Source organism: Apostichopus japonicus, chromosome 9 (genome assembly GCF_037975245.1).
Source record: "Apostichopus japonicus isolate 1M-3 chromosome 9, ASM3797524v1, whole genome shotgun sequence".
Taxonomy (NCBI): Eukaryota; Metazoa; Echinodermata; class Holothuroidea; order Aspidochirotida; family Stichopodidae; genus Apostichopus; species Apostichopus japonicus.
In genome coordinates this window covers 12,973,525-13,000,000 of record NC_092569.1, presented here as the reverse complement: position 1 = coordinate 13,000,000, position 26,476 = coordinate 12,973,525, and the positions used below count along the sequence as shown (strand labels likewise).

General features: G+C 37.2%; 2 protein-coding genes across 3 annotated transcripts in view; both read left to right on the top strand.

The window, feature by feature from the left end:
• The window catches only part of LOC139973080 (sodium-coupled monocarboxylate transporter 1-like), a 38,314-nt gene extending 23,310 nt beyond the window's left edge, over positions 1-15,004 (top strand). For both annotated transcript variants that reach the window (XM_071979470.1, XM_071979469.1), the window contains exons 11-15: positions 1,087-1,173; positions 6,332-6,561; positions 8,002-8,102; positions 9,994-10,118; positions 11,156-15,004. In XM_071979470.1, the coding sequence (XP_071835571.1) occupies positions 1,087-1,173; positions 6,332-6,561; positions 8,002-8,102; positions 9,994-10,118; positions 11,156-11,236 (624 nt within the window). In that variant the 3' untranslated portion in view covers positions 11,237-15,004. The remainder of the gene's footprint in view (positions 1-1,086; positions 1,174-6,331; positions 6,562-8,001; positions 8,103-9,993; positions 10,119-11,155) is intronic.
• A 3,387-nt stretch (positions 15,005-18,391) lies between these two features.
• LOC139974027 (uncharacterized) lies at positions 18,392-25,879 on the top strand. The gene is made up of 3 exons (XM_071980940.1): positions 18,392-18,723; positions 20,568-20,779; positions 22,635-25,879. Exons 1-3 carry the CDS (start codon positions 18,538-18,540, stop codon positions 22,948-22,950), a joined length of 714 nt encoding a protein of 237 aa, XP_071837041.1. The 5' UTR covers positions 18,392-18,537; the 3' UTR covers positions 22,951-25,879.
• Positions 25,880-26,476: the final 597 nt, after the last annotated feature.

The window sequence follows — 26,476 nt, the reverse complement described above, 5'->3', positions numbered from 1 at the left end:
CCCAGGGTTGGATGACACCGTATCACTTCTACTTAGTAATATAGTCACTAAGTCTCGGTCAGAGTCAGTTTTCCTGGTGTTTCAAATTTCCTCGAATTGGTACGAAACGTAATACTTAACTGTAACACTCATTCGTGGTTTACATTGGCTCTTATAGTGAATGTTAAACCGATTATGTTTACGTGTTTCCGTGGTACGTTCGTGGTTGGGTATTAGGCTATTGTTCCCATAGCAAATAAGACCACCAAATGTATAAGTACTTGTTACTTGTATATATCTCATACATGTTTATATATTGACAACATAATAATGACATCTGGTATAGATATTTCGAAATAGTTCACACAGATGTCACGGCAGGATATTTGAAGAAGGCGTGACGGTAGATTGTTTAAAGAGTTACCGTTCTCTTGTCAGTTAATTTTCCAATAAGCATATAGTCTACGTTATAGGTGACTAAATCCCGAGTTCGCATTACAGTAGACACCACAGGAACCTGAAGGTTCGTCTTTGTCACTCAAAATAATGATAATAAAAAATAACATAAAAGATAAACAGAACAGAATTCGTTGCACTTTTTGTGTAATCCTCAAGTGTATTGTTAAGAGATTCATTTATTTATTTTTATGAGAGGTCCATGGATTTGCAGACTCGGTTAGTGGTACAATATCTGAAAATGTGCACGTCCACTCCAATAATATTCAGCCTGTTTAATCCACAGAGTGATAGAGTGTGTGGTTTCTGTGATATCGTCATCATTAAGATTCCTTTAACATGAATATGCATATCGACCGAAGAAATATCAAGAAACTCAAATTTGGGTTAACACATTCGCTTTGGAATTTTGAATTACGGAATTGTGCCTTGTTAATTTCTTTTTCATATTTATTTACATTTTACATTAATATTACATTTTATTTAAAAAATATTGTTACAATGATTGATTTATTGAAAACATACAGTTCCCTTCATGGTATCCTCGAACTGTAGACCGAACCTTTAATTTACGACAGTTGTTCAATATTTTTATTTGTATCAAGTGCCCTCTTACATATGCTCAAGTTGCAATGATATTATTGCTTTCAGACCGCACTGAGTTTCTTTGGAATGGTAGGCGGACCTCTCCTGGGACTATTCAGTCTGGGAATTTTCTTTCCGTGCGCAAATGCAGTGGTAAGTTGTCTCTCGTTAAATATTATTTTGCGTTGAAATGGTATGGAACGCCAAAAGTGTCAGCAATATACGATGATCATGTAAAAACGTACAATGGTGATGCTTAAGTTAACGATGATGTAACACATACAATGATGATGCTTAGTTAACGATGATGATGTAAAAACATACAATGATGATATTTAAGTTAACGATGATGATATAAAAACATACAATGATGATATCAATGTTATCCAGCCACTTTATGTGATGAGCACAAGATGGTTAAACCTGGGTCATTCTCAGTTACTAATAAAGGCATCGAAGACTCGCCCCAAACCGCGTGCCGCGCTCTGAAAAAAAAAACTTTCCGTTGCTTGCAAGTGAAGTTTTCTGCTTGTCGCTACAAAATGCAGACAGTAATGAAACGTGATACCTTGTTATCTTTAGATGTACCTGAGATGTCCATCGCTGTATCGTTTGCACACTGTGCTGTGGGTATTGACCGCAGCTGTATGTACTGACTGTACACAAGTGTCTAATTACCGAAGGTAGCTAGCTGTATGCGTATTATCTGGGATCGATGGTTATGTCTAACACTTCTGTTACACCTCATTCGAAACTAGGTCAGATTGCCGGCATTAGACGTTTCGTTTTGCGCGAGTCTTCACACCCTTTAAAAGTGGTGTGTACAGTAGTACAACCTACACTGATATCAGAGCTTTTTAATGTTCTATAACATAGGGTCAAAACTTACTTTCTGTCTAAAGCCATATGCCATTCATTAAAACATTTATTTAAAACATTTTTCTTTTTTTCATTCACGGGTTATATTACTGAAGCAGAACAAATAATGGTTGGTATGACCATTGTTTAGAAATAGATTCAGACCATTTAAACATTTTTATGTACTTATAGCTGATTTATCTTCGATTCTTCTAAAAATGATATGATTGGAAGAAATGAAATTTGCCCATGTGTCCCTTCTGAAGGTAACTTTTCTTTACTAATTTGGTGGGGAATGGGAGGGGAGGGGGACAATAGGGGTGGGGAACAGGAAAGGGAAGGGGAAGGAGTTTTTCTGTTAATGTCTATTAACCACCTGTATACATCTGTTGTGTTATCTTGTTCCAGAAAACAGTTCATAAAGAAGAAGTTAAAATAAGATATCTGAAGCATTCAACTTTTGTGAATATGTGAATATTTTGACATTCAAATAGTAAGAAAAAGCTACCATGCAGCAGTGGCGGAGCGTCCATACAGTCAGGGGGCGGATGCCCCCCTGACGGACTCAAATGGACTGCTGGCGCCCTTTTCAGCTTTTTACCACTTTTTACTTATTTGCGATTATTGCCTTTTTTATTGTGCTCTCATCTACCTATTGACATTTGTCACATTATCTGCAAATTAGCAAGGCCCGGAAAGGGTCATTTCCGGCGATATAGGGAGTATCTTTACTCAAAAACTTTCTGTATACGCTCCGCGCCAACTCGTGGTGGCGCTCCGCTTGGATAGTGTCGAAAGCGCCATAACAGACTATTCTCGCCCCCTCTGACCAATACCCCTAGCTCCGCCTCTGCCATGCAGGGAGGTCACTTTTATGGAACTTTTACAAGTCAAGTAAAGATGCACTTTAGGTGGAAATGTTGAATATTAATTTCTCATTTTCAACTGGAATTCTAACATGTCAGCCTCTTTTCTACCTTCTTTTGTTACAATTTTCTCAAATCCAACAAGGTCACGTAATTCACAGGACCTCCTGAAACGATTTTTTGAAAAACGTCAGTTTAACTTCTTTTAATTCGGAATGTAAAAACTGCTTTCTACCCGGACTCATGAACACAACAAAATAGTGGTTGTTTTCCTTGCACAGACAAAAAAACCCACAATGTTTTATGTTAGTTGTAGGATGCATGAATAAATTATAGCACCTACTGATAGTTACCATGCATGCTTCACCACACAATCAAAGAGTCTAGAAGACTAGAATGGGGGGGGGGGGGGTGACTGGCGGAGCAAACTGAAACCCTTTGTGGGTAGACGCCATTACTTTTCTATCAAGATGAAAAGGGTCTGTGGATCTTTACCCTATATAGTGTTCTAAGAAAACTCCTCTGAAGTTTCAAAAGCCAGGGTAACAGTCATTTTCAAAAGCAACTTGTATACTTTTATTGGAGGACAAACATCAATTGATTGGTACTGAGATATTTACCCATAATGCATCAGTATTTTGGCATGGCGAGGCAAATTTGTTGTGAAACTAATTGGAAGCTGGGCAAAGGGATCTTATTGATAAGAACTATTTAAAGTCAGCCACCTTTATGGAGATCAGAAAGTTGATGAATAAACCAGCTGCCTTATCACACAATTGATAATGATGCTAGTTCAGCTGTATTAGATACCTGCATGTTGACATAAATTCATTTGGTTTTCCTTATTACTTTTTATTTTCCGAAAATATGCTATCGTTTATAGCAAAACCATAGCGGACCTACGGGTGAGAACTTCCGTTGTGGCTGTACAATTTTGGGGTAAAATTTAAGGTTAATTTCTCAAAAAACAAGCAGTGGTAACGGAACGTCAAATTTAACGGAATAAAGTTTTGTTTAATGTTGTTACCATTTTAGCCAAATCATAATTTAACAAAACAAAAAACAAAAAAAAATAAAAAGTTACATTTTGACTAAAATGGCCCAATGACGATATATAGCAACTACTGGGCTAAATGCTGCATATGTTGTTCCCCCTGCACCCATCAACAATGATCCATTCTCACCAGTTATGCCTTTCCTCCATTCCAACTCCCCCCTCCCTCCTCCATCCCCAAATGCACCTCAAATAACGGCTAAATAATATTTCACACATATTTAACATGATCAAGTGCCTCCTTTGCACCAGTATATTTCTCAAGTTTTTGCTTCCCACATTTTTCCTAAGATATTGAAGATACAGTCCAATAAGAGAAAAGAAAAAGTGCTTTGAGCAGTGTTAGGGAAAATGTAATATCTCTGCCGCTTCTTAAATTTGACCACCATTTATAGGGACCATAATTTTCTATTCTATTTGACAGCATATATATCTATAGCACGTACGCATTAACATGATCGAAAAAACTTTTGCCTGTTAAACTCCCACATATATACTCACACATCAGTTAGGTTAATTGTTAAACTATTATCTATCACAACTCTCATAGAATTTGTGATTTAACCAAATATAGCTACTTTTGTATCTGATCTAAGTTTCATAGACAGAATCCAAGTCAAAATACAACGATGAAGTACTATTTTATTATTATTTTATTATGATACGATGATGATGTAGACACATGCAATGATGATATCTAAGTATACTATAGTATGATGATTTAAAAGATACAATGATGATGTTTAAGTATACGATGATGATGTTAAAATATGCAATGATGATATTTAAGTATACTATGATGATGTTAAAACATACAATGATGATATTTAAGTATACGATGATAATGTAAACACATACAATGATGATTTTACATCACCATCGTATATTGTTGACCCTTTTGGCGTTCCATAGAAATGGGGATGCGAAACTATTGGGTTCAGAGGGTGTTGTTATATATATGTCCTTAATAGAGCCGTAGATCTCTATATACGGCGCTTGGTACTAATGTACGTATTTTTGAGTCCTGCTTCAAGTGTGTACGCAAGGATCACGAGGTGTTCATGTTAGAAGCTAATAGTCTGGAAAATGCTGAGTTACAGTTCTTATATTTGTCACTGAGTGAAAATAACTGCACAAAACCGTCTTCACCGTTCAAAAAGGGCCTATGTCAGAAAATTTTAAAAATTGGTTAGAGATAGACCTTGTTGCAATATGTTATATTTTCTCTTCAGATGCATGATAGACACGTTCAATAGTTAGTGCGTGGGATTTAATAGCTTGGTTGCACATGGGTAGCCTGTATGCTCGGTCTAGAAATATTAATTTCAGGGCGCAAATGCAACGTATAAGGCAAATTATCTCTTCTTAAAGATTTGAATTTGTCACAGTTTGGTGATTTCATGTCCGATTTTTCTAGCAAAGACAAAGAAACATGAAAAGGTATTACTCTGTTACTTCAGTTGACAAACATTTATCCAACGACGATTATATAAGGCAGAAATTTCATTCGTTCAGTTCCTAATTTTCAATTCGGTTGAATCTTGACGATTTCAGAAAAAAAAATAGATTAGGTTTGAACCTAACTAACAAAGTCGGCGTCATCCTAGACTTAGACCTTAAAGGAGCATTCTTTACATTCAACTGATTCTAATGGTGAATATGTTTGAAAAGCGGTATTATAGCTGTAAGAACGTTAATTTCACTTGTTTTGTGCTGGACATCATCTATATGACGTATCAATAATCGAAATCCGACCAAAACTAATCCTTTGAACGATCGCAAATTAATTTTGGTATGCTGCAGACCTTTAATAATCGCTTCTATCGGTCTATGTTCTATTCCTATACACCTTTTAATATTTGATAAAATGACCCTTTAAGCATCTGATGGCCATCAAGTGAAGTGAATGGACTATATAGTTTTCACATCTCAGACCGTTATATCAATTCCTCTGATTCAACACAAAAACTCAATGGGAAAACCTGAGACAATTCATGGCCTCAAAGGACATTTTAAAGATATTGTGTTGAACAGCATCCAAAGGTGCTCTGTTGTTTACATCAAGTTAAAAAGAAAATCCTTTCATCGAGTAATTATCATATATAAAACAATGGATTAACATTAACAGTCAGTCTTGTACCGAGAAGCTGACGTCATCATCCATTTAGCCTTAAAGGAGCGTTCCAGATATCATTAAGCATATTTCACGCGAGAATATCTTGAAAATCGGAATAGCTTGAGAAACATTACCAGCACTTACTTTTTTTTCTTTTTACTTTAACAAATTAAGACTAAAATTATGGCCTAAAAAGCCATCCCATTTTCCCTCCTCCTCCTCCTCCTGCCCCCTCCCCCCTCCCAATCTCTCCTCATCTTTCCTTGTGCTATTGAAATCGACGGATGGAGAACGGAGAAGGGGGAAGGGATAGGGGCTTGTTCACCAAAAGTTCCATCTAGCTTATTAAAAATAACCGTGACCTTGCTCCTCTTTTGATTTACGTGTTTATTCTTTTTTTTTTCAATATATATTTAGGGTGCAATTGTTGGACTATTGAGTGGTCTGATTGCTGCCTTTTGGATCAACATCGGATCCCAGTTTTATCCTCCACCACTTGAAGATCCACCCTTGTACACGTATAATTGCGCAGCCCGATTTCCTGGTGCTATTTCGAATATTTCTGACTATTCTGTAGGATTTACTGAATATCCCATGAGAACAGGTTTTACAGAAATACCTGGGACTATCGGAGCACCTGATGACAGGTACGTGCCAAATTTATCCATTTTACGGAGACGTTTAAATTCATCTTAAATGTCGAATTGTAATAAAAGGTAAATCATAAAAGAAAGGCATTTCAGTTAGCACCTATACTGTTTTACCTATGATGACAATGGCTAAAATTGATATAGTGAATGAATAAGGAAGTTACACAAAGTTTGTATTTTGAAGTATTATCATGATATGTTTTACCGATATTTACCGAAATTATAGAACAAATATTTAACGTATGCGTGAGTTTAGGTAAATGCTTGGTGCGTTTTGATAACAGAGACGTAGTTTGCCGTCAATCTGATCAATTCATCGATGAAAGCACATATTTGAAGTGTGCAGCTTTATTTACAACTTATTACATAAATAGAGAGATCGTCTTTACCGATATCCACCAAGAGAATATAACGGAAAATGTGTGCTGTTTAGTTTCGCGTGATAAACGCTTACATATAGTGGGTGAGACATGCATGCGCACACTTTGGTCCCCTTTCCTGTTCCCGCCTCACCCCATCCCACCCCACCCCACCTCACCCAAACTACCCCAACCCCACCTCATCCCACCCTACCCCCTCCTTAACTTGATAGCACGTATGGGACCACGTGATTATGAAATATTCATATCCCTTATTACATCCAACTACGAAAATCTTTTATAAGAAGTGTTTACAACAATACTTGCCTTTAATGACTCTCAGAGATATAAAAGAAACATTTTCAAGTGAAATGAGTTTAAATTTGGAGCCTCTAGAGCGTTGGCTACCATTGGTTCTCCAACATCAAAATTCATTTCTGTTCACGTGAAAGATGCATGTTACACCATTTTTGAAATCAGTTTTGTTATTAGTATATTATCATTGACCATGTTGATAGATTATTTATAATGAACAATTTCCCCCCATACACATGAGAACTGTGGCTTTAATCTAGTTAGAAGATTCGAAACCCGACTAAGCCCTAATATGACATCTTCTAGCCTTCTGTGATTCATATGTTTTCCTTTATTTGTCTCGTTCAGTTTCCTAAATAGATATGGGTTTATTACAATTTGCAATCTCAATTATATAGAAATTGTTAATATGACCTAATATTCGAATTGTTCCCATTAACAACACTGCTTATGTTTACTTTCCAACCAAACATGCAAAGGAAATGCAAAGGGACAGGAAAAGGTATGACCAACTATAAGTGGCACCATGATATCACGCATTGTCATCCCCCTCCTCCCCCCTCCCTCCACTTTCCCCACCCCTCCAGGCCTTAAACAGTAATTAACACTAAAATGTATCACCACAACTAAGAGAGATTTTTCTTAGGGTTTTGGAAAAAAAAGTTGTTCGTCGTAACCATCTCGATCAATCATATGTAAACACTGTACATCATAAATTGTGTTCTCTTCACCTTTCTAAGATATTTTTCTGTTCCTTCAACAGACCAGCTATAGCAACGATGTACGCGCTTTCTTATTCCTGGTATAGTCTTGCTTTTGGTTCTACCACTCTTATCGTGGGGTTGCTGGTCAGTTTATGCACAGGTAAATGAATATATATGATATAAATGCAAAATAAATGTTATCATAATCTATATTATTGCCAAGCTTACGAGGTTATGCGAGAAGTATACACACGAAAGATTAGTCAAGTCGAACTGGAGGTTACTCTCCGTTGATTACAATCCGGATTAAGCGTCCGCTTCCAACCACAGACTTTCTACGTTCTGCCCTCTATTATTAAAATTTCAACGTCACATACAAAAACAGAAATTGAAGACACAAACGAGACATTCAAAGCATGTATCAAATACAACAGATACCAAAGATACCAAAGAGACATTTTAAGAATGCATAAAATACAACAGATACCAACGATACAAACGAGACATTCAAAGCATGTATCAAATACAAAAACAGATACCAAAGATACAAACGAGACATTCAAAGCATGTATCAAATACAAAAACAGATACCAAAGATACAAACGAGACATTCAAAGCATGTATCAAATACAAAAACAGATACCAAAGATACAAACGAGACATTCAAAGCATGTATCAAATACAACAGATACCAAAGATACAAACGAGACATTAAAAGCATGTATCAAATATAACAGATACCAAAGATACAAACGAGACATTCAAAGCATGTATCAAATACAAAAACAGATACCAAAGATACAAACGAGACATTCGAAGCATGTATCAAATACAAAAACAGATACCAAAGATACAAACGAGACATTCAAAGCATGTATCAAATATAACAGATACCAAAGATACAAACGCGACATTCGAAGCATGTATCAAATACAAAAACAGATACCAAAGATACAAACGAGACATTCAAAGCATGTATTAAATACAACAGATTCCAAAGATGCAAACGAGACATGCAAAGCATGTATCAAATACAACAGATTCCAAAGATACAAACGAGACATTCAAAGCATGTATCGAGTACAACAGATACCAAAGATGCAAACGAGACATTCAAAGCATGTATCGAGTACAACAGATACCAAAGATACAAACGAGATATTCATAGCATGTATCACATAAGAAACAGGTAAATGGAGCAGTATAATGCCTTCACACTTCTTCTATAAATCTGAGCATATGCGGATACACTCTTAATGGTATAGGAATAATGTAGTTGTGGATATACATATACTACACAAAATAATGTACACTTTAGTTTGTAACATTTCCCGCGTTCCCCATGGTTGTTGTTTTGCCAGCCACTTTTATTCTTACCAGGCTTCTGATCGTTTTGCCTGTAGTAAGCAGTAGACAGCATTACATGCGTCATAGTCAGCATTACATGTGATATAGTCAGCATTACATACGTCATAGTCAGCATTACATACGTCATAGTCAGCATTACATGTTTCATAGTCAGGTCTTTCTTTGTTGTACATGATGCTCTGTCTTCAGCTCTTCCAAGAAGGAGTTGCTGCTTTATAATTGAACAAAAAAAAAGAACACATTAAAGGAAAGAAAAAAAAAATAACCCAACAATCATGGAAACATTCATAAGGATTAGTTGCTGGCTTTTTGGGATGGTACATTCATGGGAGTTTCATGTAGACGTGTTACACATTTAATGACCTTGAAGGAACGTACCCATCGCACCACACTGCATAGCAAAAAAATAATACACATTTTTTAAAGCCCTTAAAAGCTATGTCACCAGTACAATGACTTCGAGACCCAGGTATAGGCCCCAGGAGACAATGATGTGCCCCTCCCCATCCCACCCCACCCCGTCAGGCCCACATGAGTGAAAGACATATCTTAGAATATCGACGACTTCAAATGAAGAACGTTTTTCTTTGATTAAAAATTCTTCCCCCTGAAAAGTTATGGCTTAATGGTGCTCTTTGCGATAGCGTGCATAACTAATACTAGTAAATATGTATTTGCCCTAGGTCGAACGAGGAGCTCAACAGTGGACCCGAAGCTCATGTGCCCTATTTTTGACGTCATGGCCTGCTGTCTGCCAGAGAGGTTTCGAAGCAAGTTGAGATGCGGTATCAGATACGAGGAAGAGAAGGTACGTGTTATCGGTAAACGTATATAATACACGGCATGATCATCAGTTTATTCATCTAATTATGCTAGAAAATATCAAACTGGTCCGTAACATCAAACTTTTACTCCTCATATATCGCCGCCCCCTGTCCACCCCCACCCCCCTCGGAACATCTTACAGCGTATACGTCCAATTAATTGTCCTTTCGCGTGTCTGAGAAAAATGTTGGAGTTTAGGTATACCCTTAAGAAAAAATGTCTTCTGGCCTTTTCGCCTTTTTCTCCTGCAAGTTAGACGGAAACTTTATTACAGAATAACATAACATGATTGTTTAATTAACCTCCCGACATTTGGAGAAGATTACAGTATCGTTTAGTAATTTGTTTTTGCCCTTTTCGATGGAAATTGTTGTTTTGTTTAACACCCTTGTGTCGTGGGGTACCACGGTAATAGTTATCAAGCAATAATTATAAACTCAAACTGACTTACCATTCTTGAGATTCAGGAGTGTACAAGACGGAAGACTGAACATTTCATTTCAGTCTCATTGAAGAAAATAAAGCCTTCATTCAGATTGAATAACAAAATCTATCATTAAAATATAATGATTTGCTATAGACTTGTAATGAATCTGTTATGATATAGCTACCTGTACTCGTGTACTGACCCTGGTGGAGTTTTACACATATTTGATTTAGAATCTAGTAGATACTGTAGCGAGAGAGAGACAGAGAGACTGACAGACAGACAGACAGACAGACAGACATTCCACTTTGTTTAAACTTCTTCTCCCTCACTCTCTTTGTGTTCTCACATCATTAGTATCTGAACTTCGTAATAACTCTTACCGGTACTCATAACCGAAAGGGAATTCTACTCATATTCATTAGCGAAGGGAATATTCTAGTCGTATTCATACGAAGGGGGAATTCTACCCGCACGTATACCAGGGGAATTCCATTCGTACGTGTACTTATAACAAGTGGAATTCTGATTGTTCTCGTACCCATGCTGTTGTACTCGTAAGATCAGACTGATTTATTATTCTTTTCTGACAGGAGGGTGAACCAGAGTTGACGAACGTGAACTATATTGGAGTTAGCGATCAAGCTGACAAGACTACAGAAGAACCTGTTTGATTCTACTGATATGTAGATAAAAGGCGGTGGTGGGTTGACCCTATTGGTTGCATCTTGCTTGCGTGCGGACGGTACTGCTACTACATGCTGAAAGAATCGGCAATGTATGTTTGAATAAAACTTCAACAACAACAAAAAGATGCAAAACAGATGTCATAACTGAACTGCGCCCTCTATTTGAAGAAAAAACTACGTCCTTCTACCTCCAATCCGGCGAAGGGGGCTACCGCCCCTCCCCCTCCCCCCCTTGAGCAAATTTTTTGTATTTTTTTTATGATATCGCTAGTAATTTCAAAATGAAAAATGCTTAGATGCAACTTACAAGGCCTGGGAAGTGCCATTTCCAGCGATCTGGGAGGCATTTTCGGCAAAATTTTCGCGCCAACCCATGGTGGCAATACGCTTAGATAGTTTGCCTACAGAATTCGCCCCTCCCTTGGCAAATTCCTCGGTACGCCCCTGCCTCCAATCTTCTGATATACGGAATGTCTACCGCCCTTAAGTGGGGCAATGAGAGGTCATCTGAATGTTTGTTATCTAAGAACTTAGAAATCTATCATTCGATTGAAAAAGTTAGGCAAACCACGTTGTGCTATGATGCGTTCTAATGATTTCCCGGTCTTGTAGTCAAAATAGTACCGGACTATTAGTTCGTAGAGAAATAATCTTCTGCATTAATTTACATGACAGACTACCGATTATATATTTATATATCAATTAGACATGACACACTGGTTCGTGTGAAATACTGATTAATTTCTAGTTACGATTCCAGTGTTTACACTGATTTAAATGATACGTGAAATAATGATCAATTGACACATGAATAACATTTAATTGACACATGAAATAAGTTTTATTAATAAGTGAAATTCTAAGTCTTTGTCAAGTTGAAATACCGATGGTTTAATTTACACATCAAATAGTGGTTAAGTTGCTTGCGAAAACCCGGGTATCCTCTGCCGTACCGTTCGTAAAATCTGTATAGCTAATTAATTAATAACGGGAAAACTGTGGGCTGCAATCCATTAGATACCCACCGCCATAATGTTTGAAAAATGTGCCGCATGTTGTAAGCGTAATAATCATAAATATATCATGGTCCCATGATTTTTAGTGTTAGCAACTTTCTTTTTAGCCTTGTATCATTCCTTGCTTTTTTACGAGTTTATTTTACTTTTATATGAGCAGTTTGTAATAACTATAACGTATATGCGATGTATACCTGAATGCTTTTATCTCCTTTTATGTATAGATTTTTTCTTATTTTCATTTTAATAACTTTAATCTATACTGACTATAAATTCTAGATCATCACGTGTTATTCATTCTGTTTTTGACCTTCACGTCGATTATCGTGAAGAAACTTGTCAAATTTACGAGTAGCTGCGTCACCTCATGGAACTAGGGGAACCTTTGATTTTACAGCAACTGTCCACGGCATGAAAATTGCATCTAAATTGCCAAAAAGATCATATTTGTTGACTTGTCGAGTTACACTAACAAGACATTTCGACAAAAAGCACGGCATCAACTTGTAAAGTTTCGTCGCGGTATATTCACATTTCTACAATTCGTTCATCCCATCAGAACCACCGTAACAATGATAAATAAAGCCATGTTGTACCGTTTAGTCAATAACAACATTTGTTGAAAGGGTTGGTGGGAGAATTGATATGTTAGCACATTCCTATATACAGCAACTGTCCACGGCATGAAAATTGCATCTATTTATGCGACTTCACCCATATCGGATTTTATATTGTTTTTGGTTGCATGGGTGTTGGAAACTTTTGAGAATAAGAATAATGTGTTGTTCAGTCTTCGTATTGACTTAATTTACAAATTCACAAATGAGTGTCTCGTGTAAGTCACGTGTTTGATGTTGCGTTAAAAGCAGCTTCTTGTGTCTGGATGGGAATTTGTCCAAGCATAGCCGAGTGATTCACAAAACAAGATGTATACGATTTATGAACCATTTGTTATCTACGTTCTTTATTTCAAAACACATTATCTTCATATTTTAGCAAGAAGAAGAAAATTTTGTATTCGATGATGATATACATCCTGACATTAAAGGGTGTGAAGACTCGCGCAAAAAGAAACGCCTAATGCCGGTAATCTGACCTAGTTTCGAATCAGGTGTAACAGTAGTGTTAGACACCATCATCGATCCCAGAAAATACCCACACAGCTTGCTACCGTCGGTAATGAGACACTAGTGTACAGTCAGTACATAACAGCTGCGGTCAATACCCACAGCACAGTGTACAAACGATACAGCGATGGACACCTCAGGTCCAGCTAAAGATGATAAGGTATCACGTTTCGTAACTGTCTGTATTTTGTAGCGACCAGAGAAAAACTTCATTGCAAGCAACGGATAGTTATCTTTTTCAGAGCGCGGCAGGGGTTTAGGGCGAGTCTTCAATGCCTTTAATGGGAAAATAGGAACAATAGACTATGTTATTCTCAACAATATCTGTGCAATTAATTGATTTCAGGGTCATCACACGATACGACAGTACTGAGTCCAAGTATAACCTTGATCTATTTTGCTGAAATGTTTACTTAAAGGATTTTCTGTTGGCTGAAGTTTGTTGCTTAGCAAAATTGCTGGAATTGTTCTGAATCTTTAGACGAAAACCACATCTTCTTAGCACTTTTTATTAGTTATGTTTTATTTTTTCTTCCTTGAAAATGTGTAAATATTTTGTAAAAGTTTCTGGAAGAAACAGAATGGATGATATCTCATCAGGGCACTTCAGCTAAAAATGTATCTACTACATGTCTTTATAATTTGCTAATCATTTACCCCGAGAGAAATGTTTTATTTCTAAAGAAAAAAATAAAAAAAATACTGTGATTGAAACTGCCTGGAGTTTAGCTATTCAATCACCAATATCTCAAGTAAGAGACATCATATTGAAAGGAGGTTTTCAACAAACAGTGTGGAAGATTTTTCAACTTCAATATAAGTTTTAGATTGTCAGCCAGAAAATCATTGATCACGGTGGTTCTGCCTCCCGAGGTTATTTTCCAGGCAAGCAAGATTGTTAAAATATACAGTAATATAGTTACCGACTTGGAAGACTACGCATTTGTAGGAGAAGCCGAATGTCTTATGACTTACATTTCATTTTGGATTAAAAAAAAAAACCCCAAATGTACAAATTGGAAGACCATTTCAAATGGACAAAACGTGGATTTCTCCGACACGACTGAAAAACCAGCGTTACCTTAGCAGGTCAGGGAGCGAACACACGACCTCCTTGATGCTAGGTTTTATTGCTTCTATCATGCCACCGCCATTTTCCACTCAACCATAGCTCTAGTAACCAATATAATGTCTGAGTGTGGGAGATGCCTGGAAGGTGAGGGGTGTGGCGGGTGGGGGAGGGGGGGGGGAAGGGGTTGGTTGAGAGGGGGTCTCCGTTTCGGTAGAATGCTAAAAGATGTTGACTTCTTGATCGTAAGTAAGTTATGCTTTCCACAGTATACCTATAAATATCGATATTTGTCAGCCTAACTATATGCTCAATAAAAACCCATTTAAATTCGATAAATTATAACGTATCCACTCCCTTCCCTCTCAAAAAATGTTGTTTCTTTTTTATTTTTCATAGCTTTTAAAGTAGAGTTTAGTTAAAAATAACATCTTCTTTTTAAATAATTGGTCTTTATTTGTGTTGGTGACTTTATAATGTATATCTTCAAACTATTGTATCCGTCATTATATCTGCATTTAATAAAGTTTGTAGTTTCGGAGTTCAGCTCTTTGTCTTTCATTTCTCTCAGAGGAGGTTTATAGATTTATTATATACATAATTTTTGCGATTTTAAAGTATTACATAAATATATATATATATATATACCGACAAGTTTTCCTATTACCGGAATTGTTACCGGAGTTTAATCCTTCCTTCTCCACCCTTATCCCGCCCCACCCCACCCACTCCTGGCTCTCTCTTGTCAAGTTCAATGGAAGAGGCAATCTTGTTTCTTTTAGGTTTACTCGGTTTATCCAAGCGAGAGAAATTTAGCCATTGCACTGATCTTCTCCGAAAAAGGAGTTAGTTACGAGCAACTTTCCTGGACGGACTATCAATATAGGCCATTTGCTTCTTGGCAAGAAGTGAGGGCCTCCTCGATTCTTGTGACTTCATTGAACCAGTCTAACATTAATTTTGCTATATCAACAAGAAAGCTCAAACATTTCGTTAGCATGTTCAAATATATTTTGCTCACACAGTATTTACTTCTCAATCGTCATCTTATATCTGAGGTGAAAGACACAAAGGCAGTTCTTATCAAAATCAAAATACAAGTTTCTCAACTCAAGGAACAAGGCTAGAAACGAATTTAAGATCAGGGGGCAATATTGGATCTGTTATTATTGTATTGTCATTTTAATAAAAAAATGAAGACTTAAAATAAGAGCTATAGTTAACAAAAAGTTGTCCGCGCGGGGACCCGACCTCGCTCTCGACGCCTTCGTAATCTCGTACACCTACCTTACCATTATAGTGTGTATATGAAGATGATGATGATGATGATGATGATGATGATGATGATGATGATGATGATGATGATGATGATGATGATGATGATGATGATGATGATGATGATGATGATGATGATGATGATGATGATGATGATGATGATGATGATGGTGGTCATGATGATGATGATGATGATGATGATGATGATGGTGATGATGATGGTCGTGGTGGTGGTGGTGATGACGACGATGACGATGACGGCGACGGTGACAATGATGATAATGATAATAGTTTCTTTGAAATACACGTGGATTGTTAAATATGAAACATATATTTTTTTCTAAATGCCCTACCTGTCATGTTGAAGAAATAAATGAAAGCCATCTGTCTTCTCGCTGTTTCTCCGGAAACTGCTCAAGCACCATAGTCTTGTCTTCCCTGTTTTGAGTTGGTTATATCTGCTAGGTAAAGTCCTTGCCAATAGCTTCCTCTTCCTAACACATCGCCTGTACATTGACATTTGGTTGCTATGGGCATCTTTTCGGTTTCTATGGACATATTCACGAGTGACTGATGAAGATCAAGCCGGTCTCCAGGAGACCGGTTATAAATAATGTCCTTCTTAAAATAGATTGCAACGTGGTCGACATATCCTTCTCCGGAGAAAGTTTCAAAATTACTTAATTTAGGAACAATTATGAATAAAAAGGTGATTTATGCAAATTTTGAGCGCTATTAAATATTGTTTGATTTTAAAGATAAACCTCTTTGGGTATTTGTTTTTGGAAGGCTTCATCTCATAATTTTCATTGCTGTTTTATATATTGTGCCATTTATTTTACTTCTCTGTATTTAAGTTGTGAAGAAACAAATAAATAAAATGAAATGTTTATATGTTTATATAGAAACTATGCATGTTGAAATATAGAGATATAGCCTCAAGTCTTGCGTTTGCGACTACTGTTATCTACCCAAGGAAATTAATCTGTCGCTTGTAATGCTTACTTTTTCACAATGTTTCGTCTCCACTTTGACTTAAGAATTATTGCTTACGTTCGATCATTCTGTTCTTTGCTCAATGTTTTGAAATTGTGCGGTCAATTATTCAATTACTTGGACATTATCATGGATTACGCTGTTAATCTTCGTGCACGAAAATAATATTACCACCATTGATTATGTTATGATTATTGATTGCTTCTATACGCATGCGTAAAAAGTATGACTCAAGTTAACTCAAATATGTTTCAGCCAAATTGTTCGACATTAGCTGAAACCCCTTGTATTTTACATTTAGCTTAAACTGAAAGCATTTCACACATTTAAACGTTGCGATTAATTACAGTGTTTTTAATTATTAATCACATGAACTCAAACTGCTATGTCTCTGTGCAAACGTTTATGAATATTCATACCACCCGAAAATGTGAAAGCAGCTGCTGTAACAAATCGTCAGTTAATGATAACAAGAATAGATTCAAGCTCATTTTGTATATCAAAGTTGCCTATGGGCAACTCTTTTTGAACGAGTCATGTGAAAATTCATATTACTTGAATGAACAATATGATGAAAAGCAGATAGTGTATCATTTCATTAGTTAATGCAAAAAACAAAAAACAAACAAAAACATCATATTCCATTCCAATCCTTTTTAAACAAAGTAGGCTGGGTTACATGTGTCTGCTTTGAGTGTCGCAAGTATTTGCTGAACTTTAATATGTGGTTTGAAAAATAACAGGTCGTCACCATAACCATCAATAACCACCGCTTCTCGGCCTTTTTGGCTAAGATCATGTGTAGGATCACTTCTCGGCCACTTCTCGGCCATTATTGACGATTATCACACAGTTACAGTCTGGATGCAAGGGGACTGGGGTTCAGAGCGGATGAGCCGTTTGGTTGTTTGGTTCAGTGCCCGGGTTCTTTTTGAGTGACTCTTATTCAAAAAGTACCCTCACAACTACCACCACCATCATCATGATCATTGCCGCCATCATCATCATCATCGTCATCGTCACCGTCATCGTCAACGTCATCGTCATCGTCATCGTCATCGTCATCGTCATCATCATCATCATCATCATCATCATCATCATCATCATCATCATCATCATCATCATCATCATCATCATCATCATCATCATCATCATCATCAACAAAAACACTGTAGATTATTTATAGAAACGACTCATATTCAAAGCCTATCATAAAAATATACCCTTGACTCATATTGATGTCTCTTATTACCTTAACCCAACACTTGTGAATAAACCCTGAATGGAACAAGATGTATATCACCTTACTAACGATAAAGTGATAATTTACTGATGGGGGGGGGGGGGGGGTGTTGTAGATTAGATATAGAAACGACTCATATTCAAAGTCTATCATTGCATTGACCCTTGACTCATATTGATGTCTCCTATTACCTTAACCCAACACTTGTGAATAAACCCTGAATAGATCAAATATGAACACCACCTAACGATAAAGTGTTCAAAGTTATTTGGGGATCCTTCAATAATTACTTCGGAAAACCATCAACCACCACCACCACCATTATCATTATCATCATCACCAGCACGACCGCCATGTTGTTTAACTAACAGAGGCTAAGTTTAGATGAAAGAAGAGAAGACGATGAATGTCTGTCTATAAAGAAATTGCCAGCAGAATAATCAGCCATCTCTTTCTCTTCTGTAAATAGAGCATAATTAACCAACCACGACCGGCTCTTACATGTTATAGACAGGCTCTCTTAAATTTTCAATACAGGATAATATTAAGAAAAGAACTCCATGGTCTTATATTGTCTACAGACGACATTTAATTTATTAATATACAAGAAACCAAAAAAAAAAAGAGAAGATTTTTCACATGTTTGTAGGATGAGGAAGACGTGCATTCTCTTCTTTGCTCCTTCCATGAAAAACATCTCTCCTGCTCCTGTTGACCGATTCCATAAGCTACCAAACGAATTCACAGTAAGGGTTCCTATTTTTCTTATAATAATTTACTACTAACTGTTACGGCACATATTTGGATTTATTAAAGTAATTATATATTTTACATATTAGTTTATGAAGTATTAATATAAGCCTACTATAGTTGATGTAAGAAAAGAAATGCTGAAACTGTAAAGGTAAATTAATCTTCTTGGTGCTGTGGCAGAGAGGATAAAGGCGGCGGCATTTGAAGCAATGAGGCTTAGCAATCGGGAGATTCCGGGTTCGATACCCGGCCGGATCATTATAGGTGGGTTTTTTTTTCACCCAAGAGCAATCTACGGTTTTCCCATCTGAAATGACTTTCTAAATTGAAAGGATCCAAATTTGAGTACAAATGTTGAATTGGAAGCCACCAGACGTGGAAGTTGTTATCCATAAGCCCTTCGGGTTTCTCCCACATTTGTGGTCGCTGAAGCGTCGTAAAAATAACAGCTGATTATTATTATGATTATAGTCTGAGAGGTCTAAGCCAATCTTGAATAATTTAACGATAGACTAGCTAAAGTAATTTTTTCCGTGATTTTACATATTTTGAACCAAAGTGTATACTAGATAACTATCTGTATACTAGATATATTAGTGAGAAAAGTGCCCAGCTAAAAAGACATCGTATATAATTTATAGGTCAAGGGTTCTCAAAAGGCCGCCCTAAGTATAAACCCTGCTGACGAAGACATTTCAATCCGGTACTCGAAAATTGATTAGCCCCAACAATCTTGCAGTTATATAGTATATGCTGGTTAGTAAAGCATTACGCTTGAGCGCCTTACCGCCTAACTCAAGCATACCTTAATCTATTTATGTTAAGGTCATCTAAATACGGCATCAAAGTTTGGTATTTCGTTAATGGCTTGGTAATCTTCTTTCTGCGTTGACCAAGGAGAGTGCTTGAGCTGTGATGATATTCATGCCCTTAGCCAGCTGATTCACGGGGAAGGAGGGGGGGGGGTGGGGGTAAGAGGCGCACCTACGCACACTATTGTGTTCCCTATTGTCCCAATAACTTTGTACAAACTATGGTAAATGTGCAGTACCGTAGGCTTTGAGGTACATTCCAGAGAAATTCAATTTCTCTTTCTGCGTATTTGTATTTGTGCTTTAAATTCGCTCCTAGAGAAAAGAGATACTTAACAGCGACGCAGATCCGATAGCGTTTGTCCCCACCCCCTTCGGGGTATAGGGCTCTGAGATATAGCGGATAACAATGTTAGTAAATCATCTTTCTGCAATGTAAATATCATTTTCTATACATGCTACAGCTTCCCAGCCGATAACACTGTACAGTCGCAATTGTAGTCACAAATTGCCGGTTTTGCTGGTTTACATTACTTCCGCAACGTTGCTCGACCAGTTACTGTAGTCGGTCTCAAATAAATCTTGTTAAATGGTGCATATATGGGCCCTCGTCACACGTATTCCCCCCCCCCCCTCCATTCTCTTCCCCGTCGGACCCAAACTTCACCAATTCCAATCAAACATTTATCTAGAATTCTAAGGGAAAATAAACCACATACGTTTGTTTACTCTCCGCTGTGTCTCCCTCTCCACTTAATTTTGAATCATTGCATAATGTCGTATAGTATCGGACCGTATCGAATCGTATCACATTGTGGTGTAAGGCGTGGTACCGTAAGGTACTATATCGTACCGTGGTATCGATGATATCGTATCGTTCACACAATTATTTGCGGTACTGCAACTTCATACATGCAAGCCAAATCCAACTGAGTACACACATGACCGCTTCACACCTCTGATCATATAAATCCGCCAGAGCATACTGATGGAGACCCTTCTTGTCTGCCTTTCCTTTTCCTCAGATGAGCTGTACGTATTTCATCGTCTTCTACTATACTACGGTGTATGTTGCTATCATACAGTTAGCCTCTGGTCAGGAGGTTTCCTTCGACTGTCCAAGCACCGTGGATATGTCATGGAGCAAGCATTCACCTGCCGTCTATTTACAACAATGGGAAGGCAATTATCCAACGAGTGCGTACCTTCAACAATTCTTCAATGAACCATCAAGCAGGTTAGTAATATTGAAACGCCGTCTCGCTGTACCATCGACGGCAGACATTTGTAATGTACGTGCATGCTACTTAAAAGTAGGGGCGGACATGGGCATAAATAAATTAAAACCAGGTTGGGGCGTTGTGGCTTTGAACATAGTGGGGTTTGACCGCTGGGACGGACTTGCACCTAAAGCGACCAAAGAGGCAATCGGCTCCTCCTGGATATCAATTGTGGCGGCGCCCGAACCAAACTGCGTATCGGTAGCGAGCCGATAATCTGGTCGAGGCCAATCCAACTATGCTTGTAATCGCAATGTAATTTTATAACTTATGACCGGTTAACATGAAACCTGAAACAGAAAGACGAAAGCCTTACACAAATATATCGAAGAACTAAACAAGATTCGTTGGCATAACTACCCCAAAAGTGAAAAGTACAACTCCTTGTAATTATGCCTTTTACATGCTTGTATTTTCCATATCAGTTGATAGGTTGGCTATTCCCATTCAACTCGACGCTCACTGAGACCTCCCCTCCCCTCCCCATTCCGTTCCTTTCACGCTGTTCAGCTGGGTCAGCATGAATATCGAAAATGTCGTGAGCGACCTTTTTTATATTGTACGACGAGGTTCGGTTGGTGTGGAAATGAGAACCAGATCAGAAATGGTCAACACCCTTACTGTCAGCTGTTACGATTACTAAATGAATTCCCATGAGAGCATACACTGTCAGCATGACAAAGATGGAATAGAATAGAAATATGTTTTGTTTTTTCATTTTTTTTCAAGTTCAAGAATGACAGAAATTTAGCTGCAAAAGCAACCAGTGGCTTCCTTTATTTTGACTCGGTGTATTTGGGTCAATCAACCTCTTGTTTGAACTGAGTAGTATGCGTGTGATCATGTGCCATATGTAGACCGCGAAAAGCCTAACATTTAACTTGGTGCGTTCAGAATCCCATGATAACGAACCGAGTGTTGTGATTGAAAACGATCAAAGTTGCATACCGCGTGGAAAATATTGCTTTCAAAGAGAAGGTGCGTTACTTGGACAATGATATGTGTAACGATAATCACAGATCACGGGTCTGTTGGTTATTAACCAAAACAAAGCTGTCCGCAGTCAAAATCCAGCCGTCGCAAGATTTCAGTCCTACCTGCGAAAACAAATTAGTTCACAACCATACACTAATCGTGAAAGCGATTCATTAAAGCGCTGGGCTTTATCATGTCGTACCGTCGTACCCTCCATGCACACCTTAATATAGTTATAGTAATATGTTCGTTCTGCTGCAAAACGTCTATAAAACCAAATTATAAAACCAAATTTGGGCTAATACTGTGAACACACTAGGTAGGCATGGATGCATCCTCCCTCCCTCGCGCTAGTAAAGCAAAATGACTATATTTGAACTACTTTATACCGTAATTGCTAAAATAGGATTAATTGATTAAACTGTCAACAAACTGACAACATAATACACATAACATAACACAGAAGTTCTTATAGTACCAAATTGAACGATTTTATTTTCTACACCTGACTTCTCTCAACGTGCCTGTTTCTTATAGTATAGGATAATAAATCACACGTGATCCATTTTGGTTCAATGGAATCATAAAATAGTTAACATTACCAGTATGATTCAATAACTCAGATCTTCCGTGCTATGTTCTCTCCTAGTTTCCCCAGTAATAAGCAGAACAATTACGACATTTTAACCAATTGTAATTGTCAAAACTTGATTATCAATTGGTCCAAACGTCCAGAAATCACATATGAAAGCGTTCAACAAAGCAGGGTCGATTTTCAGGTTTTATTCTTGTAACTGAGATCCCTTCTTAAAAGTCGCTTCTCTTTTTCCATTGCAGTTGGAATGACACTTTTAGTCGTCTGAGTAGTATCCACAACCATAACTCCCAGGCGTTCTGTCCGTGGACGTACACGACTAGTTACAATGAGAAGAGGATACCCCAGTTTCTACCAATGGCCAGATGTGAGGAATGCCATTGCGTTGACAACCATAACAATCTTCGACCTGACCTGATGTGCAGCACATTCAACTACACATTTGTGGTGCTGCAACAGGAGGAAGGAGATGAATGTTTTAATGGAAGGAAAAGGTATTCTCCGGTTTCCGTCACCATCCCAGTCGCTTGCATCTGCCTCAGGAATGATCGGCCGTGATATGTTCAATAAATGACCTCATATTCTGTCAAGACGTCGGGACTTGATTGAAAAGAAAAATTCAATGATATTTTAAGTTTTTACAACTTTGAGCGTTTAATATTCCAAAAGCATAGTTTTATATTAGTAACTTCAGATTTCTGATCAAGTTTTACAAAAAAATCAACAAGATAATTTTGACGTTAAAAAATTGTGAAAATGTATATTGATTGCGACCTTATAAAAGGAATTACATTACCAACAAAATATTGCAATGAACTGTTTCGACAATGGAAACTTACTGTATTACTGTAACAAAAAGTGTGTGTTCAGATGATGTATATGACAATGTACAACTTGTGATGACGTCAGCATGATGTTTTAAGTAGATTGTTTCCATAATTGTTACCAGTCTTAGGGTATACTGTCCTCGTGTCCAATAATTATTTTGCAATTACAACTAGTCAAGAAGAGTATCGGAAAACGGTGTTGGTTAAGTTGTTGCCTAAATGAAGCTTACAAGAACCATTTTCTTTTACATTTTCTTGATTTACAATTATACTTTATAAACCAGAGAAGTATTAACTGCTGATTGAAGAGAAAACCTTGTCATTAAATTTTAAATGAAGCATTCCATCCTATTGACACATTCAAAAAGTCCATATCTTCATAAAACTTACAGAATGATGGCCTTTATTCATGTGAATATATTTATAGGAAGGCGCACCTCAGGTTGGGAGTAAAAACTCACTGCATGCGTCAACAGAGTATAATTATGAAATGTTCATTAAAAGTGAAAGAAAATTTATCTCATCATTTGCATTACCGACAGGAATTAGCCATTATGAATAACAATAATAAATCGTAATAAATCGAAGGAGACAATTTAAAATATTCAGTTAGCTCCTCACAACCAAGACTAAAAATTTAAATCATTAAACTTAGTTATCTGAAATAAGTTTAGAAGTTTATCTAGAGTCGAGACAACTGTCGGGAAACAGTGGCGGTTGAGCGGCAGTCTATATGAAGCTACAAGAAAATTTGTTTGATAGACTTTTTAATGCTTTATAAAACAAATGTGCGTTATCTCCTGACTGGAGAGTTTTCTAGTTCAACATCCTCAGACAAACTGAAATAATGTAGAACGTTGTCCCAGTCTTTAAAATTAATTTACCTAAATTTACTTTTAGGATGACATGTCAAATGTAATATCTATTTTTGTTGTATTCAATTTCTATCCATTCTTTTGTGAAGTGGCGGTGATGGTGGAGGAGGGAAGTGTGTTAACTCCTTTTTTTTTGCCGACAAAGCGATTTGATTATTGATAGCTAATTAAGTAACACTCGATACAAACATTTCAGGAGTGATGTCAAATGTGCTGAAATATTCCAACTTAGGTTTTACATGTGATGTATTCTGATGTGCAAAAAGTGTCAATAGGCGACGACTTGTTGAAAACAGAATTGCATTGATTAAATATTCTCTTTCTTTCGTGAAATAATCTAGTTCCGTGTCTCAGTTTGCTAAGTTGCCATTTGTCTTATTTTAAATATTTCTCAGTATGGATTTGATAAAATTGCATATCAAACACGGATTTAATGCATTTTAAACATACGCTTGCTCTGTGTGCACCACGAGGTTTCTCATCCAAGAAACTGGAAACTATCTGCCGGAGCTTATGCCTTCTCGGCGAAGTTGAAAAGTGAAAATATCTCGGAACGTTTTGTATTTTATTTTTAAATTTGGGAAATTTCGGGATGGCTGTAATGTCAGAAATCCATACATGACATATACCTGTAATTATTTGCATTGCATATAGATTGCGTCAGGTATAAGATGCTAAACCATTAGCCGGGTACCACTCATTGAATCGATTTATCCTATACTACGTCATTGTACATTGAGCATTTCAATATTCGACTTAAGTTTCTCCTGTTTTCATGTCACTGCCGGATAAGAGTTATTGTTAATACGTCAGGGTTGCTAGTGTTTCTGTGACGCAAATATGGTGAAAACAACGCCAAATACTAAGTTGCTTATATTTTATGACAATTCACCCTGTTTATGGGTAGGGAATGTGAGGGTTCGCAATTCGTTGCAATTAGAGGTCTCTTAGATACACAATTTTCATTTTTTTTGTCGGCATCTAAAATGCAAAACTGGCAACACTGACTTCAATCGAAACAATAATTCGGTGAAAGTAAAGAAACTACTTTAAGCTTCATATGACTTGGTTATACGCCTGCGTCTGTCTGCCCATTTGGGTTTAATATACCAAATAAGTGAATACACTTCACTCTGACTAACCGATGATTACAAACACTTTACTTATCTTATTAAACAAGATATTTAATCAAATACAGAAAAATCGTACCAGGAAGGCAGTAGTTATATAATGACCATAAGCAGTCAAATACATGCATATAGAATCTGAATGGTTTGTAACTTATATTTCACATCGTGTGGCTATCCAAAATAAAATTGTAGCTTATATTCGACTTTTTTTACAATTCGTAAGAACATTTCAAATGGAAAAGCCGTGGAATTCTCTGAGATGGAAAACGTACCTTAACTTGGTCGGCCAAGGAGCGACCCAAGACCTCCCCTGTAGATGCTAAGTTGCCTAGCTTCTAATGCCACTATACACCGCTTTAATCCACTCGACCATAGAAATTGTTTGATTTTACCATCATAGTGTTGAGTAGTCGCAACTTTAATGCATCTATAGGTTTTCATCGTAATTCTTCGGCCACAAACACAAAATACCCAGATATAGATATACTTGTAGAATGCTTCTATATCCAGACAAAGAGGGTGCACTTTCCAAAACAAATGACAGACTTGAAACAGGCCTACGACCCGGAATTATATAAGATTTGTTTAGTATATATACAGAAGTTTAGATGGAATGACGCCATATCTTTCGGTGGGCTAGTTACCAACATTAACATTTCAAGGCCGATGCTTGCTTAAGTTTATATGGGCGGGAGTAAAGTGTCTAAACAACGTTCAAATGGCGGGAAAGTAAAGCGACTAGTTAAGAAGAAACAATATACATTCATAGCTATATTGTTACCTTAAAGTACCCTTATTAAAGTCAAGTTGGAACTGTCACCCACCGAAAGTACTAATACAAGAAAATGTCAGTATATATAACAAAACAAAGCATTTTGTTTTATGTGTTCAACCATGATGTCATATCTGTTTGCTTCAAGCATGTGGGGCTGTATGATGCAAGTAAACTTCAGTCTGTAAAGTATGATTATTTCATTTTAAAAAGAGGTCGTAGAAAGCAGTTTATGCTTTTCCAGAGAGCCTGACGAGGAAATATAGGGCAGCAGATAAGTATTGGTAATAGCAAATCTCAAATTCCGGGAAACGTGCCAAAGCACAGGAATTTACATATACAAGCCATATCGCACCTGATGACAACAATACGCTTTGCAGCGATTTGAAGGTCGCCTCGCGCCATCTTGATACACCCAAAACAATGACACACGCAATGGGTGCCTACGTTACAGTAACACGGTTTCGACGAATCATAATC

What these genes read in the sequence shown, in the direction of transcription:
- LOC139974027 (XM_071980940.1), top strand. Translation starts at nt 18,538, where the DNA reads ATGGTCTTATATTGTCTACAGACGACATTTAATTTATTAATATACAAG. An exon ending in AGCTACCAAACGAATTCACA is followed by an intron (nt 18,724 to 20,567) that starts GTAAGGGTTCCT and finishes CCTTTTCCTCAG; the next exon opens with ATGAGCTGTACGTATTTCAT. An exon ending in TTCAATGAACCATCAAGCAG is followed by an intron (nt 20,780 to 22,634) that starts GTTAGTAATATT and finishes TTTCCATTGCAG; the next exon opens with TTGGAATGACACTTTTAGTC.